Consider the following 17,811-nt stretch of genomic DNA (forward strand, 5'->3'; position numbering starts at 1 on the left):
TTAGATGGTTCTATAACTGCATTTAATGCATAATTGGTTTATTTGATACTGATTTTTTTTCTCCTTTACCAGTATCTCTTTGTGACTAGCAAAACAGAATTTGTTAACTATAATTTATTCACTGGGTAACTACCGAGGAATCAAGACTATCTATAAACACTAAACATGCAAACTATTAACAGAAATGAGAAAATACAAGAGATAATTTAAGACATCTGTACTTTACAACTCCCTACTTAGAGTGTTCGGATTAATGACTTTGATTGTAATATTCCACTTCACTCTTCTAAAAATAAGAGGTGTATTTAATAATTTACCTGGAATTATTCTTTAATGTGTTAATCAGAAACTCATGTAAGTCTATGCCTGTAGAATCCGTATATTCTTGGCTGCAATCTGAAACAAATAGCAGGATGGAGTTGTCAGGAATGATGGTGGGGAGGTGGGGTAGAAAAGGTTTTCCCAACCTTTCCCATTTCCCTCCTGCTCAGGTAAATTTTAGGTGAAGCTATTGGTATGAAAGATACATATTTCAAAACTAGCAATCTGACAGTATAATATCAGAATGAAAATCAGATTCAGGGATTGGGAACACCCAATAGAGGCTGAGTGTGAAAAGATCCAACTGTCATAGGAGGGTAAGTGGGCACAGTCTGGGTGGGTGGTGGGTGGAGTCAAATATCACATGTTCATTCTGTATTTTAAATCATCAAGGGCACAACCCCCACATGTCAAGTACTCTCAATGGACAGAGAGCGCTCTTCAGAGTTTGAGATCCCAGGGAAACCTTTTTCTCTTAAAGCAGAGGAGGCAAAAAAAAATCAAAGTTCTGTGCTAAGACTATCTAAATATTAATCAGTACAAAACATAGGAGGACACTAAATATTCCCAAATCTTTCAAATCTTCTGATGCTGGCTAAAGCTTAATTTCTAAAACCATTTTAGGAACCGGTATTTCTTTACTCTTGTATACACATTGGGTTTTAGATATTCAGCAGCAAAGACACTTATTATAAGCAGATACGAGGTTATAGAGCATATTAGAACTAATTATCATTCCTCAGCTGATTGGATGCCCTAGTCTTTCTCAGTTATTGAAGGGAAAAAAAAAGTCTACTGCAAAGCTATTTATTCATGGCACTCTTCATTTCAACTTAACTTAGTTTTGTTTTCTTTTTCTTTTTTTCTTTTAGTTTTGTACAATTACATGTATGGCAACAATTTGAAAAATCTGGATTTTAGGTTTGCAGTTTTAGAAGCAATGACTTTTTTTGGGAAAACGTCATTGAAGTAGAAGTCTGTATATTGTAAGCGAGATATTATGTGGCAGTATATGGGTTGCAGAGACCAAATTCATTTGTGCCAGGCAAACTGTTGTGTGTATTTCATTGACATTGACACATCCATCTGTGGTTTGGGGATGACATCACTTATGGACTAAGAATTGCTAATCCACTGTCTTTTAATAATAAACATGAAAGTTAAGATATAAAACTGTGTACCATTTCCCATCAATCCAAATTAATGGGACTAATAAACCTGAATCAAGAGCAGATTTATATTCACTGCTTTGTACACATTCATCTTTGAAAATAGGAGATTCAAATGAAAATCCAACAAAATATGTGATCTTAAAAATAACCTTTCTGGCTACATAAATAATGACGCCATCAACGGGGGAAAAAATCAATTTCACATCTTTTACACACGCACACACAAACACAAAATTAGATGCGGTTTGGTGGAAGGTGAATATGTGTGTAAATCTAGACTGTATTCTGCGACTCTGTGTGCCCAAATTGAATAAGTTAAGGAAACATTTTCACATTCACCTTTTGATAACATTCTGATCTTGGGTTTTTCAGAGGATTTATCTTTGTTTTTATCCTTTTCTTTTTCTCTTTCAGAGTCATCTTTCCTAGATTTATCATCCTCTTGCAGGCTGGGAAAACTGGAAAGCTGTAAATGAATTGATTCCTGTTGGGGAAAAAATATAATAATTTAGGGCCAGATTTAATAATCTCTGTCTGGTTTCCATTTTGCATAGAGGTTATTAAGTACAGGAAAATGAAAGCCAGGTGCAGATTTTTTTTTCTTAAATGGTAAAAAATTAAACCTGTCAGAAAAATAATTGCCCTTTAAGGTGAATTAAACTTCAGAAGTCAATGGGAGGTCATGAGAAACATCCAGTACTAAAACTTTGCCTCATGAATATTAAATTTCAGCAAGTTACTTTCTAGTATATCGCAACTCTTATTTTCTCTACAGGTTTATTTTTAAACACCAGGAAAAAATTCTTGATCGGTAAGCCTGCATGACAGCCACTGTCATGTCTCAAAAAAAGAGAGGCTTCTACATTTCTTTTCTATAATTCCTTATAAGAAGAAATTGGCACAAACACAAACAGACATAGATTACGAATCACAGACATAAAGGCCTTAATAGTCAATTTACAATAAAAAGTCTATTTTAGAACTGTATCAACAATGATTTTTACTGCAAAGAAAAACCAGGCTATATAATTACAGGAATCTTAGGTATAGATTATTATCATACATTGTTTACAAATGCCATTAATAAAACATCATATATATAGTTGCAATAAGCATTGCCTTTTAGAAAAGGTACAGAGCAGAATTATATTTTCCACCAATTATATACAAATATTTAATATTATTTTAATTTTAGTATCAGTTAATCATTTCCAAAATGTAAGATTCTCTTGAACTGACGCTTGATATAAGAGTGACCATTTATAGTATTGGGTCTGAATCCACTTTTATGTTTATTTATTTTGCACCGAAAATGAATCATTTTGTATTAACTCGTATATAAGCCATTTGGTTGAGAGCATGTTCACTGTTTTGAAGAAGAATGAGCCAAATTATGTTTTTCAGTTTTATGAAAAACCTATGCTATGATTAAAACTATGACAAATTAGCCAACATTAAGCCCACTTGTTCTTATGTAAGAGATCATTTGATGGGAAAGCTTTCTTTCACTAGTGACATTAAAATTTATGATGTAGGGAAAAAAATATTTCCAGTGACTAATAGTGTTTCTCACTGAAAACTAAACTAGTGTTCATCTACATGTGACTAAATTGATGCTTGTAAATCCCCAAACTATAGCCCATCTGGGATTCAAAACGGTTCTTGGTAAACCTGGCTAAATCTAACAAGCATAAAATAAAAGTCCTCCAAAGCCAAGTTTCTTTTTTGGGGGAGGGGCTGCATTGTGAATTGCTGGGTGAAATAAAAAGTCACCATGGTTGGAAAGACACATGATATACAGGATGAACTGAAACACGTTCTCATGTTAAAGATTTAGTCATAGCAGATTTCCTGACTTTCACATGTTTATCTTGGCGATGAATATATACTAAATATGTAAAACTGACTGTAATTTGATTATAGGACCTTTTATCATTTGATTTGGGACAGAAATGTCTTAGTCTGCAAATGTTCAGGCAGATTTTAGGGTTATGATTTGCTTCTACTTGCTATGGAAACAGCTGGAACATTTCTCGCTCAGAAGATAGGGCAAGGGGTGCAGAAGAATCAATTCGACAGTTGATCAGGAGAAACAGAGTGCCAGGCCATGGAAGTGGTCTCATTGCTTCTTCAAAACTGATTGAACTATCTAGCCTCTGTAAGTTTGAATCTAAAATCAAAGAAGCTTGGAAATGTAAATGCAAGAGCAGAGGCTATCATCTTCAAAAAAATGGACAAACTCATGCCATGTGTTGACAAATACTATACTTAGAAAAATGCCTATCTGTTCTATACATACATACACATTATGGTGTTGAAATAACACACAAAAGTGCTATAGAGTTGGTAAAAAACAATCTGTTATTTTTTAATATTTTTATTGATATGCTCAATAATAAAATACAGGTGTTAATAAATACATTGGTACAGGATAAGTTTATATCCAACAACAGTAAAAGAATGATTCAAATTGCAGTAATACACTGATAGGTAAAGAGTAAAACATTAGAAAAGCAAAACTCCTTTAACTGAAGGACAGACTGAACCATCAGCTATGGGTCTGAGATCAAGTAATACAGGTAGCAAAAGTTTTTCCCACACAGGAAAATGAAGGCAATTTTCCAAATACTGTGAATATACAAACATCGGGGAAGCAATACAATCCATACACTGTATACTTCTGCCAGTGTTCTCTGGGATTCAGATCTCACACTTTGTAAGTGCCAGTGGTACCTAATGAAGGCTGTGCATATAAACTTAAAGGTCTGCTTCTTTATTCTCTAAAAGAGTCGTAGCATGGCCACTTGCTTATGTGTGTGTCTGGGTATTTTCTAGGAGTCCCCCCTGCTCCCACCACCCCTCGGGCAGTCCAAAGAGAAGCTTGCAGCTCTAATTCTCTCCTACAAAGCTAGTCTTGGTTACTGAGCTTGGAACCGGCAGGAACAAAGCACCGTTTGCATCTTATTTCTCTGCACCAATTGGATGGAGAAACTAGACTTAGGTCCAGGGACGGGCACTATGATACAGATGATCTCTTAAAAAATTTCCTCCTGGTACTTTGTCAAATGGGATAAAAAACAGATGACATCTATCAAGGCTGTCCTTCTCTGCCTGGCATTAGGAGTGGGGGAACAACTGGGGCATTCCTTCTCCCAGAGTCTGTCATTCTGCAGAGTTAACATAGGTCGTGTGCAGTACCTTATAAGCCTTCCGTCAACGTTGAATAATACCAGCCGTGATAGTCATGATTCCCCCTTTTCAATCTCCATTAAAAATAGAAGCACAAACAAAATGCTGAAGAAAAGCCACACAGTTCTCAGAACCCAAGGAAAAGAAAGCTTGTGTATGAGACGTAGTGGTGGCTACTGAAAGGTAGCCTGTCCACGCCTTACGACATGAGTGGCATGTTAAGAAAATGAGGCTAGGAAAAAAAATGCTCTCAGGATGAAACCTATAAGGGATTTATTTTTGGTCCTTTTAAAGAAAGTGCTCTCAATGCGCTCTGTATCCATGAGGAGAATTTAAAGTATTTCAATTAAAGTACAGAGAGAAAAGCAAAACAAGACCAAACAAAAATAATGATATCTTAATCAATTTTCCTTCCCCTGGGCTCAGATAAATCATTTTACTTTAGCCTTGACTGCTCTCAGCCTCTGATAAAAGAAGGGAAATATCAACAGCAAGACTATTTTAATAAAAACTAATATGATGCCTAAAAGGCAAACAAAAATAAGGATGATGTGAAGTTTCCCATTTTGTCACGAAAGGGTTTTGTTGGTATTTGAATTTTTAGAGCCTAATAGTCTTGCTGTAAGGAGCAAAAATAAGTGTAAGAATATACAGCAATATATTAACAATATTAACTTAAATTCACCATCAGCTCAGATTCATGTCTGAACAATTTTTCCAGTATTGAGAATTCTCCACCCAAAGGCCATTAAAAGTGCTCCTCCAAAGCTCAATGCACCTTTTTTCACTATTTCTAAAGTTTCATAAGAGCCAGGGTTGTGTTTCTTATAGGCAAATGCATTTTGGGGAGGGGAGAGGTAACAATCTCCCGTAGGGAGGAGATGGGACACTTAGAACTATATTTGGTTCAGTCTTATCAAGAGAGAGCCTTTGAGGAAATTCAGCTCTACCGGGCTTACTTTTTAAGTTTTAATCTAAATTCTTTTGAATTCCTTTCCATTTGCAGTTTTCAGAGGGTCTGGAAAAAAACAAACGTGACACTCTGTGACAAACTGTTACACTAGTTTCCAATGTCTTATAAACAGAGGATGAAGCCAGACAATGATTTCTTTCTTTCACTATTTCTTTCTCCCCCAAGACACTGTCTAATGCCAAATTCATACCCATGCATACAAAGGTGGACCCCGTTCATGCAAGTCATGATAGTAACGGGGGTGTACCTGATCCTGCAGACTTTCACCTCCAGGTCTGGCCGAGGATTCTTCACAGACAGCAAGGCTGCGAGTCAGTTTACCTTTTCCTGCTCCTGACTGGGAAGGGGAAAAAAAAAGAGGAAAGGAAAAGAAAATAAAGAAAACAAACAGAAAGCCTTCTCGGGCCATCAAATCATCTCCACCTTCACACGACATCCCCAAATTAGATTTTAAAACTGAGTTTCAAGCCAGCCGCTCAGTGCTAGCTACCTCGGCAGCGCAAACCATCAGACCCCTGTGTGGATGTGGACAAAGGTGAGGGGGGATGTGAATGGATGAATTTAAGAAACCCTTTCAGCACAGGGTGCTCATCACATTGGAAACATACGAAGGATGAATTGCTGTCATTTCATGAAAATATCAGAAGAAAAAGATGACAAAAAAAAAAAAAAAAGTCTACTAAAACTAAGTTTGGGATGGATTTGACTAAGATGCTTTAAAAAGGGGAAGAATGTGTTCCAAACACCAGCAGCTGTGTGCTTCAAGGCAGAAATCAACTGGGGAGACTAAAGCATTCACTCCAAATTTTGTTTAAAATGAAAACAAAACAAGCAGCCAGGTGTTTTGTAATGCACTGTCAAATCTGTACATGTGCAAATGGGATCGAATATATACACGTGCAGCTATGTGGACCCTACATGCTCCAATGAAAGAGCATACAGAGCGAGAAAGGAAGACAGATGTGATGTGAACACGGCCCCATTAAAAGCAGACAGCACCAGTACAGCCAATGTCCATCACAACATCTACATACAGCCATCTGACTTGTTGGCACATCCTATAACTCAGATGGGAAATATGGAATCGATATCTGTGATATCGGGCCTACAAAGAATATCCAGAACCCTACCTTTGACTTTCTTCTCTCTTGATTCTGAGCTGCCAGCCGCCTCTGTATGTCAGAAATAAAATAAAGCAAAATAAAACAAACAAACAAACCAAAAAAACAACAACAAATAGTACATGAACACCAGAGAGAGAGACACAGAGAGTAAAATGTGTCACTATAGTCAAGAAATCAACAGAAACAGCAAAGTGTATTATAAGCACTCTTTCCCTCACTCCCCCAAACTTTTGATCATTTATTTAACTTTTAGCTCTCTCTCTCCTTATGGCAGCTATTGGAGAGGGGAAAAACAGACCTTGATGGCTTTGGGCCATTAAGTGGTTATCTGCTCTTGCTCACTGGTATGTAAAAAGAGTTAACACTTTTGTAGTTTCATTCAAAGAAAATCCATACAGGCTATTTGCAAAAACAGTTTGTTTTCCCTCTACAGAATCTCCTTCTCTCATAACTCATGGTGTATTTAATAATGTCACTTTTTCAGTATGGTCAGTCATTCCCAGTGTCCCACCTTCCCACTTTTGTGTTTCTCTCTCTCTCTCTCTCTCACAGAATTGTAGGGCTTAGGCCTGTTTGTTAACAAGATTTGAACCTTAGCCTCTCCATGAAGATCAAGCGAGCTCACGTCTTGGATTTTTCTTAGTCCGGCATGAGCTGGGTCTTCATCTTGCTATAGAGTAGCAAATCCATTTTTAAAATTCTGCTAGCCTAAAGCTGCCTCGGAAGAAGCCCTCCACAAACTCCTTCAGGTGGTCTAGAAATTAGTATGGGGTGCAGTACTAATACTGGAAATTAGATGCTGTGTGCAAATTCAGTCATTCAATACATCCTTTGGATATTTTTCATTTCAAGGGACATTTTCGAGGATGGTTTGTCAAAAAAAGTAATAACAGGGAAAGGAGAGGATTAACTTTATGGGTTTCCTATTCATTTTACTAGTCAAACTCTCTTAAAAAAAAAAAATTAAAACGAACCTTCAAAGCAGTCTAAAAATGAAAGGAACTGTACACAATGGTATGAGAAACAGTCATTTTCCGGGCTCACCTGCAGTTCCAGCTTCTCCTCTTCATCCAGACTTTCCGATTTAACAATACCATTCTCTGGAGTGGCCCTTTCCTGCTCAGTCCCGCCTTCCTCCACTATCGCCTGATTCAGGTCCCCTTGCTCAGACATTCTCTCGGAAGCAAATTAAAATAGCAACGTTGGACGCCCTACGAGGTTAAGATGTTAGAAAACAAAGTCAGTACCGACTGAAGTAGTTACTATTGTTCTTGAGATATTTCATTTCTCCCTTTATAGTCACATTCACATGAGAGGCTCAGGCATCCCTGCCAATTTTATACAACAGGAGAATAAAACAAGATCACATCAAGTACCCAAGGCAAACGCAAGAGGCAGAGTCGGTGGCCCTAACCACACCCTCGCCACACACATACACATACACTTGTGAATACACCTTGCCATCAAAATGGGTCAACAAATGTTAAACGGAGACACATAACTCCCACACATCTAACAGTCCCTGTGCCTGACTAAAGTAGAGAAAAAAAAGAAAAGCAAAAGACAGTCTTTCTTTAACTCTGGAACAGATGCCCCTCCACCGCTGAGTCGAGAGCTGGTGTTGGTGTTCTGTAGCACCTCTCAGATGACTCAAAAATTATTTGCAAGTTTTAACTGTAGACGTACTTTTCTGTGTATAAGGAACACAGTACATTCAACTAGGGGGCAAAAAATCAATTTAGGAGATAGGAATTCAATTACAAATATGGATCTAAATTTGGCAATAAACCTTTCAGGGCCAACATTTTCAGGCTGCAAACTGACAGCTAGTTTATTAAAAGTACAAGGCCTCTTCCCAGTTCCTGTCAGTTCCTGGCGCTGCCCAGGTCCTGCAGAAGGAAGAGTCTGGCAGGCAGCTCTAATGAAGCTATCCCAACTGAACTCCGCTACTCCACAGACACTAGAAGTGGCTTTTCCACGATAAAACCTGTTATTTATTTATATCTCCCCCTACTGCCATAAAGCTCCTGATGGGTCCCCTTTTGATGTGCTGTCAAATGAGGCCCATGAATAATTTAGCATTTACTTTCTCCTCCATATTTTTAAGATGTGAGAAACAAAAAGAAATAAGGAGGAAAGAAAGAAAAAGAGAGAAAAAAAAGAAAGAAAGAAAAAAGGAGAAAAGAAGAAAGAAAAGAAAGAAAGAAAGAAAGAAAGAAATAGAATGAAAGAAAAAAGAGAGAAAAAGAAGACATTGTAGGCTAGAAAGTCAGTTTTTTCCACTAAAATTCCCAAGCAATGATGGTTCTGTTTCTGTTCCTATTTCTCACAGTGATAATTCGTATTGGATAAATCCCAATTTGACCACTGTTTCTTTGGGAGTGTTTAATTACCATTTACTAATTCAGTAACTTACTTCTAACTGGATATAGGAAGTATGAGAAAAATCTAAAACACAGCAATTTCTCTTGTAAATTTGCTAAGATCTACCGTGACAGAACACATGGTGTCTAATGATATCTTTAAAAAACACAGGATCCTTTGGCAAAGGATTGTGGGAATGTAAATGAAAAGTTTTCTTAAAGGATGGTGGTTTGAGTCTATGAGTGACCAGGGACCAAGGCTTTTAGGTTTAGGGAGGTTTCAGGCTATTCCATCCAGTGCATTCTGACAGATTTCTCTTCTTTCAGTGACACTGAATATGGGTGTAGATAACAAAAGAAAAAGTTCCGTTTCCCGATGGCAAACAGCTTCTTTCTCAATGTAGGGTAGGGGGTGGAGATGGGACTCCTGTTGCCTTAACTTGTTCGCAGAGCATTTCAATAACACACAGATTTAAAATGGAATGAACAAATTGAGTTCAATTTTACAAACTATAAGCCAGTTGGGTCCCTGATACAGACTCTGTCTGTTTGGGTTACACTTAATGAAATGTTCTATGCAAACAGGCACATTTATATAATAATAATAAAGAGATACAGACGAAATGACAGCCAGACAATGAGACTTTTACCTTTGGTGCAGAATTCCTGCTGTAGGTCTTGGCCACTTACTAGCGGCTTCTGTCGTTCTACACGGGGAAAATCCACACAAGTGATCAGAGACAACTGGAGTCCCATGTCCCCATTAACAGTTCGGAATGCCCATGTCCATGCGATTCCCTTACACAGTTTGACACATCGTCAACCTGAAAAAAAGACGAAAAGTCAACAATAATAATTGCAATAATCATGGTAGGGTGAAGGACGAAAGAAATAAGACCGGATTTCTAAAACTAATGACCAGCTTCCAGCAAAATCACGTTCACAGCTTGATCCAGCTCCACCTGTCTCAAGCTGCCTGCTTCTTCTCTAATGAAGGCTACAGCCGGCTGTTCAAGTCAGAACGGCACCCACGCAAGAAGCTAAAATTAACAATTGCATTATGCACCGAAGATTACTCACTTCAATTTTAACCTTTTTTAGAGAAATCTCGCACTTTATATTACAAAAAAAAAACAAGCTTGTGTGTTTGCCTCAATGAGAATCCAGATCACCTATGAGCAAATATCTTGTCTCCTTTTTAAACCAAAGCCTTTGTCTTAATTATAGATTCATATAATAATACAATATACCTTAATGCTGGTTCCGTGATTCCTTTCTTTATGCAAGTTATCCTAGTGAAATGTATTTAAATATTTTGATTTGATGAAGCATTATCTACAAAAGTGAAAAACAAAAAAACCAAAAAAACAAAAACAAAAAAAAGGACAAGAAAGAGAATGTTTACAGTGGCATGACTGAGAGAGCTCTTTCCTCTCCACTTATAGTTTGGGAAGAAGCATTCCTAATATTCTTGTTGCACAATGAGCACAGTCTATCTAGACCCCCTCCCTCCCCAGGAGGACTGCCACCGCCAGCTGGGCATTCTGTTTGACAGCGAAGACACACTGTCAGAGGGATTCAGCAGATTTGCAAACTTTGAGCCTGTTGAAAATAATCCACGCTACAATGTGCACTTTTCTTTTCTCACAACTCCTACGGAGCAGAGGCAAAGACAGCTTGAATGTAAACATAGAGACCCATCCCTAATACCATTTGCCAAAACCAAGCTGTATCTTTCTCCTTTCGCTGCAATTCCAACCCTGTTGCACACCTGCTACATCCAACAGCATGCACACCGCATCCATCATATATTCATCTTTGCAAACACTGACTGCATCTCAGTTATTTAGTCTGAAGTTTAGAAACCCTCTCTGCTTCCCTCACAGCCCCCCTCCCAAGATTAAATGAGCACAGCTGGTTCGTCACCGGATTTTACTGCAGCTATATTAACAACATATTGGGTTACAACACCATTTGTTGTGCAAGGGAAAAACGACTTTTGAAAATGCAATCACTTATGCAATCAATAATTTCTAGCTTTATTCATGTTTTATTATAATAGATAATTTGGCTTTAAAATATGTTTCTTTTGTTGCTAGAAATGATGTAGCTATCGAGAGAAAAGCAAACATGCATTTAGGACAAAAAAAATGAATCACTAATACACCGTAATTTTAATTTTTCAATTTTGACCAGTTTCACCATGGCTACTACGACTAACACTCAATAATAAATAAAAGTCAACATGTCTTAAAATTACAATCTGTTTAAATAACCAGCCATTATCTAACATGTCTTAGAATAGGCACTAGTAAAGGCACTAGTAATTACCAAATGCTTTTTGGATTCTGTTTTCTTTTTTCCCAAAGAAAATGACGTTGTCAACGATCATCACAACCTTTTTGTCTCCTTTTCCTGATACTCATCTTTGTACACTGGCCTTTAATCCAAAAGGTGAATGGCAATGCAGTTTTCAAATCTAAACCTGGTCGCATTATTCCAGCCCCAGTAGGTGGATGCAAGAGGTAATTCTCTCCATGAAGAAAGAGAAAAAACAAACTGATCTCCAGTTAACCAACTCAAAGCGCGAACAGCCTGAATAGATGTGTGCACGTAATTACCAGGACACGTTTTGAAATAGCACTGAGCTCTAAAGCCAGCGAGGTATTATTCTTGCATGCCTGAATCATAAAGTCATCATCTACCAAGATAAAAGTGAATATGGGCATATGGGAATGAGCAGAGAGGAACATATGGATCACAAATATTTTTGTAACTGATTAAAATTGTTCTCTTTGCTAAGAAAGCAGTGCCAGGAAATCAACCCTACTCCAGCTTTCTGTTCACCAAACTAACCTGACTCTTCCATTTCCATTTATTCTTAATCTATTCCAATTTCTCCTATTTTCACAAAGAAGCAAAACTATGTTTAACAAGTACCTTTTATCCAACCTTTAGTTAATAGATATTTTGGCCAAGTTTCAATTGCTATAGTTGGAGGGGTGGAGGGAGAAAGAGGAGACTCTACACAGATGTACAAAATAAAAGTTGCTGCAGTTCTTTCAGTGAAAATACTTTAGCCATAATACAGGATAGCAGTTAGCAAAGGCAGTTAATCGCTTGCAAAACAAGCTATAGGAAATTGATGAACAGTGCTGTCAGCAATTTACAATAAGGAAAATAATTATCATTTCACCTTATACTTTTGTTATTTCTTATTTATTCAGCTTAGAGTTGAAAATAGTAGCAATTATGGGATTTCAGGGATGAGAAAGAGAAAGAGAGGAGAAAGACACAATGCAAAATACTAAATACTCTGTTTTTCATCAGCACCAACCAAAATACGCGTGTCCAAATTGTGTGTGTGTGTGTTACAGATATTAATCACTGCTCTATCATGTGGAGAAAGAAAATTAGGACCTGATTCAAATTCCAGCAATGATTTAGTTCTCAGGGGACAGTTAAAATGGGAAATGAAAGTTGAAATCTACTAGCAAGTTGGGCGGGTCACTTTATTACTCACTTTCTTCACAATCTTTTTACTGAAAATTAACTCAGGATGACTAACATTATCCCACATCAGGATAGGTACTTGATGGAGAAACAACACAATCAAGAATACTTACTTGAATGACTAAAATGTTTCTCCCATATGTACTGTTCCTTTTTTTTTTTTAATTTTTTATCGCAGTGCTGCAAATGCAAGCCATTCACAAATTGTGGTGAATTAGTGATTTGTCATTTGCTGCATATGGAATTTAAAAGCTGCAACACCTTATAAACCCAAGGCATATCCTATTCTCAACACAGTTATCCTGTTAAAGTTTTTAAAAATACTATGAATATGTAAGATTAAATTAAAAGAGTAAAAATAAGAAAATTAGTGGAATGTAATTTTTTCAGAAATGAGAGCAACCATAGCATGAACAGAATGTACAGTCTAATATCTTCAGCAAGTTTGAAAATTTACCCAGGTGACAAAAAAACATCAATAAGAAATTTTCAAACAAATTTAATTTCCCAAAGGAAATGTTCGTCTTCAATACATGTACAAGAAACACTCAACCAGGAACTCTACCTTTTAATTAAATTCTTTTTGGTCAACCCAATGCATAGGCATTCTGGAAGATTCCTGAGTCACCCATGCAAATGCCAAAATTACCAGACAACTGTGTTGAAGGAAGCACCCAGCAGGATATTTGAAAAAAGGAATTTTCATATTAGGGTCTTAGGGGATAGAAATATTTTACATGAATATTTTTATTTGAGCTTTAAAAGCTAAGCAATTTATAAACATATAGTAGTTCATATGTAGAATATCAATTTTTCTTCTCTAACCATTATTGTAAACTGGACACAAACATAACCGACATCTACATTTAGCAGAATCACAGTAATGGAAACAGCTGATGTCAAAACTTTGAGCACAAGAACAGCCCCACAATAATCACAAGTGCTTTTAAAACAAAGACAGGTCTGATCTCAACAGAAACATCCAAAAGATAAAGGCCAATGCTTCAATTCCTGTAACAAGTCTTTATGGAACCTCTACTATGTTCAAAGATATTCTACATTATGACATGATATTCAGGTCAACTAATACAATCTCTATAAAACCTTCTTTTTTCCCCCCTAAAAATTAATAAAAGTTAAATACTTCTAATGGGTCCACATGAGAAATTAAAAAAAATGGATTAAAAAATGTTATCTTTACCATCCTCTTTTTTATTTTTCATGAACTAGAAAATAAAGATGACTTCTGCTTTTATAATTCTTCCATGTTTTCTGTGTATCTCAAAGACAGGAATATATAAACTTGGGAGAGGTATGTAATGCACTGGATCCTAGATAAATATTTGGATATCCCCATAGAATGAACTAATTGGTGAAAGTAATAAAGTGAAATGTAGCAGGGGTTGGTATAAGATCTTACATTTGGGCTCCAAAACACAAAAAATGTTGTATCACTTTCAGCTTAGACAAAAGAAGACTTAGGAAGGACAGAATAGCTATTTCCAAATGCTTAAAGCATATTCAGGGAAAGAGAATTTGACCTTGCTTGGTATAGTTACAAAAGTTAGAATTAGGGGAAAAAAAGAACCTGCTTTTTTAAACATAGAACTACCATATGACCCAGTAATTCCACTCTAGATATATATCCAAAATAATTGAAAGCAGTCAAACAGATGTTTATATACTGATGTTTATAGCAGCATTATTCATAATGACCTAAGGTGAAAACAACCCAAGTGTCCATCAACAGAAGAATTGATAAACAAAATATGGTATAAACATACAATGGAATATTATTAAGCCATTAAAAGGGAATGAAATTCTGATAGGTATTATGACATGGATGGACTTTGAAAACATTATGTTTCGCAAAATAATCCAAAAACAGAAGAACAAATATTGTATGATTCTATTTACATGAGACATGTAAAATAGGCAAATTCATTAAGACAAAAAGTAAAATAGAGCTTAGCAGGAGCTGGAGGTAGACAGGAAAGGAGTTATTGTTGAAATGGTACAGAGTTATTGTTGAGGATGATGAAAAAGTTGTGCTTATAGATGTGGTAATGGTTACATAACATTGTGAATGTATTCAATGCCACTAAAGTGTACACTTGTGAATGGCTAATATGATAAATATCATATTATGTATATTTTACCACAACAGAAAAGAACCTAAAATAATCTTTTTTTTCTCCCTGAATATGATATAAATCAAGAGTAAACAAATTAATACACATACAAACAGATCAAAGGCATAAAATGATAGTACTACTTAACAAAATTTCCCCTGGTAATACATTCATATAAAGACAAGTTCTGTGCATGTAACCTGCCCAGGTTTGTAATTTAATAGGCACAAAACAAATGGGACCTTCCGTATACTCATCATCATTTTAGTAGTTTAGTCTTTGGCAAAATAAGCTTTGCTATTTAATCATGCAATGTGGACACTGCAAGAATTAAAGGATTAGGATGTGATGGTCAGAGAACCTTCCACTACACTTCTCCCCAAGTCAGGGCATGTATGGCCAACATGTTCTCATCCACAAAAGGTAACAGACGCCATTGCTAACTGAAAAAGACCACTGTCATTTTTAATGGCCAAAGCTTACTCTGGGTGCAGTCTTGCTGCACTATAAACATCAATGTCAATAAACTGGGTGAGAGAGCCGAATGTAATGGAGAAGCTGATCAGCAGCTTTGTCCCATCCCTGGCCCAGTTTTTGGTGTAGTTTTTTATTGCAGGTAAGGAGAATCTGCAATGAAATTAGTGCCACGGAGCACAGGGCCCATGGCACTGCTACCATGTTACAAAATAATCCAAATAATCTGAGAAAACATTGAGGATCATTTTGGTTTGACTGTGTGTCCACTGTGAATAATTCCATGATTTTTAAATAGCCTCAATTTTCATAACCCATGAAGGCTAATCACTACCTTCTCTTTCCTACCTCATTCTATCAAGAGTCTAGGCATGATTTTTCCATACACAGAGTAGTATCATCGACCTCCAGGCTGGTGCAAACTTAAAAAATATATGTATGTGCAAGTACCTAGAGAACTATAGAATTGCAAAGAACCTTGAAATCAGCGTGTCTAGCTGACATAAAGTCCAGTGACTGGTACAAGGTCCACTGCCATAGAGTGACAGAGCTGGGTCGAAAACCTTTTCATTTAGACTGGGGATCAGAGCTATTTTTAATATACTATATTCCTCTACTGACTGCTCTACTAGAAACCTAGACCAGGCTCACCTTTCCTAAGTAAGTAATTCCCAGGATTTTGCAAGACAGCTCTACACATTGGTTTTCACTCGACCGCTATCTTCTGTCCTCTTTCAGGAGCCAGGAAATACTGCACAGACACTGTACAAATATACCTTCTGATGATGGTATGTGTGTTTCTTCTCTGATTTTATCTTTAAAATTGGATGGACACATTTGGTTTTCTAGACATTGTGCTTGGTCTTTCTCTTTGAAAATCCTGAAAGCCCATAAGCCATAACTATCAGGATGACCTAAAGTTATCTGCTAGCTATATGTAAAATTTCTTCCTTCTACTGTGAGAACTCATAGTACACATCTTTCCAGGGGTCACACAGGAAGTCACATTCCTAAAAGATTCCCAGATAAAGTGTACACAGGGTTTGCAGAAAGGCATTGCAATTTTTTTCATGTGGAACAATTAGGATCTATACTGGTGCCAGAATACATGTAATATTTAGAAATGTGTGTCGCCCTACTCTTCAAGCAAAATGCCAGAATCTCAAATGAAGAGTTCTCTTGTCATTTCAACTGTAACTAAACAAATTTTCCAGGAATTTAAATAACACTGCTGGCATCTTGCTGATAATGATTCCATATAACTTTCTAAAACAAAAATGTTCTGAAAGAGTTAGATATTCCAGGAACCCCACTGAATTACATATTTATTGTAAATATTCCCCTCCATATCACTGTATTCTGACCTCCTGCAACAAGCAACACTATTTTTAGGTATGGGAGGGATAAGCAACTGAAATAATACTTTTGCTTGAGTATTATTAATTTCACTGATGCTACAACTTCTACATTCTAAATTCAGTTCAATTCATTTCAAAGAATATTTTTAAATGTCCTTTTGATCGAGACACCACAAATATAAGCCATTATTTATTTTCAATTATTGATATTGGAGACACCATGTAATGGAATGAGGATTTATCACAAAATACATATTTTCAACTCTGATTTAAAGGATTAAAAGTTATAAAAACCCATCATGAAGAGCAAAGGCATTTCAAAAAAAAAATTAATTCAGCATTTCTGACATGAACTCTTTCCTCCTTCATTCTTACAAGAAGTGGAAGAAACATCTGTCATTTCAAAAACAATGAAACTTAAATGTGATGCTGTTATAGGTGGTAGAGTGGGAGCTAAATGCTTGAATTATTAAAACCTTTCTTGCAGAAGAGAAGAAAGGAAGAGACATTTAGACGAAATGAATAAAAGTGAAGATAAATTGATAAATTATTACTCTGTCAGGTTTTTGAAATGGTGAAAAAAATTGTTTTTTTCCCATATGTAAATCAGGGAAATAAGAGGTTTCCATTGCTACGGTGTCTTTGTTTTCCCTTATGTCAATGCTTCGTATTTGGTGCCATAGCATATGAATATTTCATGCCTTAATGTTGCCTTTTCAGAATTACTATTAGCAATCATTACTAAACCTAATCAAGAGGAATCAACATTGACGTTTAAATGACCCACCCACGACCTCAACTCTGCTTCCCACCTACCCACCCCCCCCAACAGCAGAAGAATGAAAGATTTTCCAGTGGAGCAAAGGAATTGAAGGGTGTTTCCTGAAAATAAAAAGCCAAGATGGGGTCTAAAGGGTCTATGATTACAGGAGGTGTGTTCCACTCCCAAAAGGGAGGGAGAGAGAGATTTAGCAGAAATAGATGTACGCTGCCACCCCAAGTATATTACATGGAATTTCAAGAGGCACGGGTATAGAGGGAGTTTCTAGTTATGTTGGATATCTCTGGGGTATTAACATATTGATATTGCTATTTGTACAGCGTTCAACAACCACACCAATCAATGTTTTTATTGAGTATTTACTATGACATGAATGTTTTGGACTGAGTGTTTTGCATAGATCATTGCATT

General features: G+C 36.5%; 1 protein-coding gene across 15 annotated transcripts in view; it reads right to left on the reverse strand.

Moving 5' to 3' along the window:
* ARPP21 (cAMP regulated phosphoprotein 21) overlaps positions 1–17,811 on the reverse strand; it is a 424,506-nt gene that overhangs the window by 98,696 nt on the left and 307,999 nt on the right. For 10 of the 15 annotated variants that reach the window (XM_074312647.2, XM_074312643.2, XM_074312653.2 and 7 more), the window contains exons 2-7: positions 9,793–9,966; positions 7,824–7,990; positions 6,786–6,827; positions 5,903–5,992; positions 1,833–1,977; positions 318–396 (exon numbers count right to left, since the gene is read on the reverse strand). In XM_074312647.2, coding sequence (XP_074168748.2) covers positions 318–396; positions 1,833–1,977; positions 5,903–5,992; positions 6,786–6,827; positions 7,824–7,952 — 485 coding nt within the window. In that variant the 5' untranslated portion in view covers positions 7,953–7,990; positions 9,793–9,966. Of the gene's footprint in view, positions 1–317; positions 397–1,832; positions 1,978–5,902; positions 5,993–6,785; positions 6,828–7,823; positions 7,991–9,792; positions 9,967–10,061; positions 10,212–10,392; positions 10,575–11,473; positions 11,734–17,811 lie in introns of those variants that run through there. The other 5 variants (XR_012489621.2, XM_019727679.3, XM_019727675.3 and 2 more) reach the window with 3 other exon arrangements.

This window comes from Rhinolophus sinicus, chromosome 5 (genome assembly GCF_057876585.1).
Source record: "Rhinolophus sinicus isolate RSI-liver-muscle chromosome 5, RSI-T2T, whole genome shotgun sequence".
Lineage (NCBI taxonomy): Eukaryota > Metazoa > Chordata > Mammalia > Chiroptera > Rhinolophidae > Rhinolophus > Rhinolophus sinicus.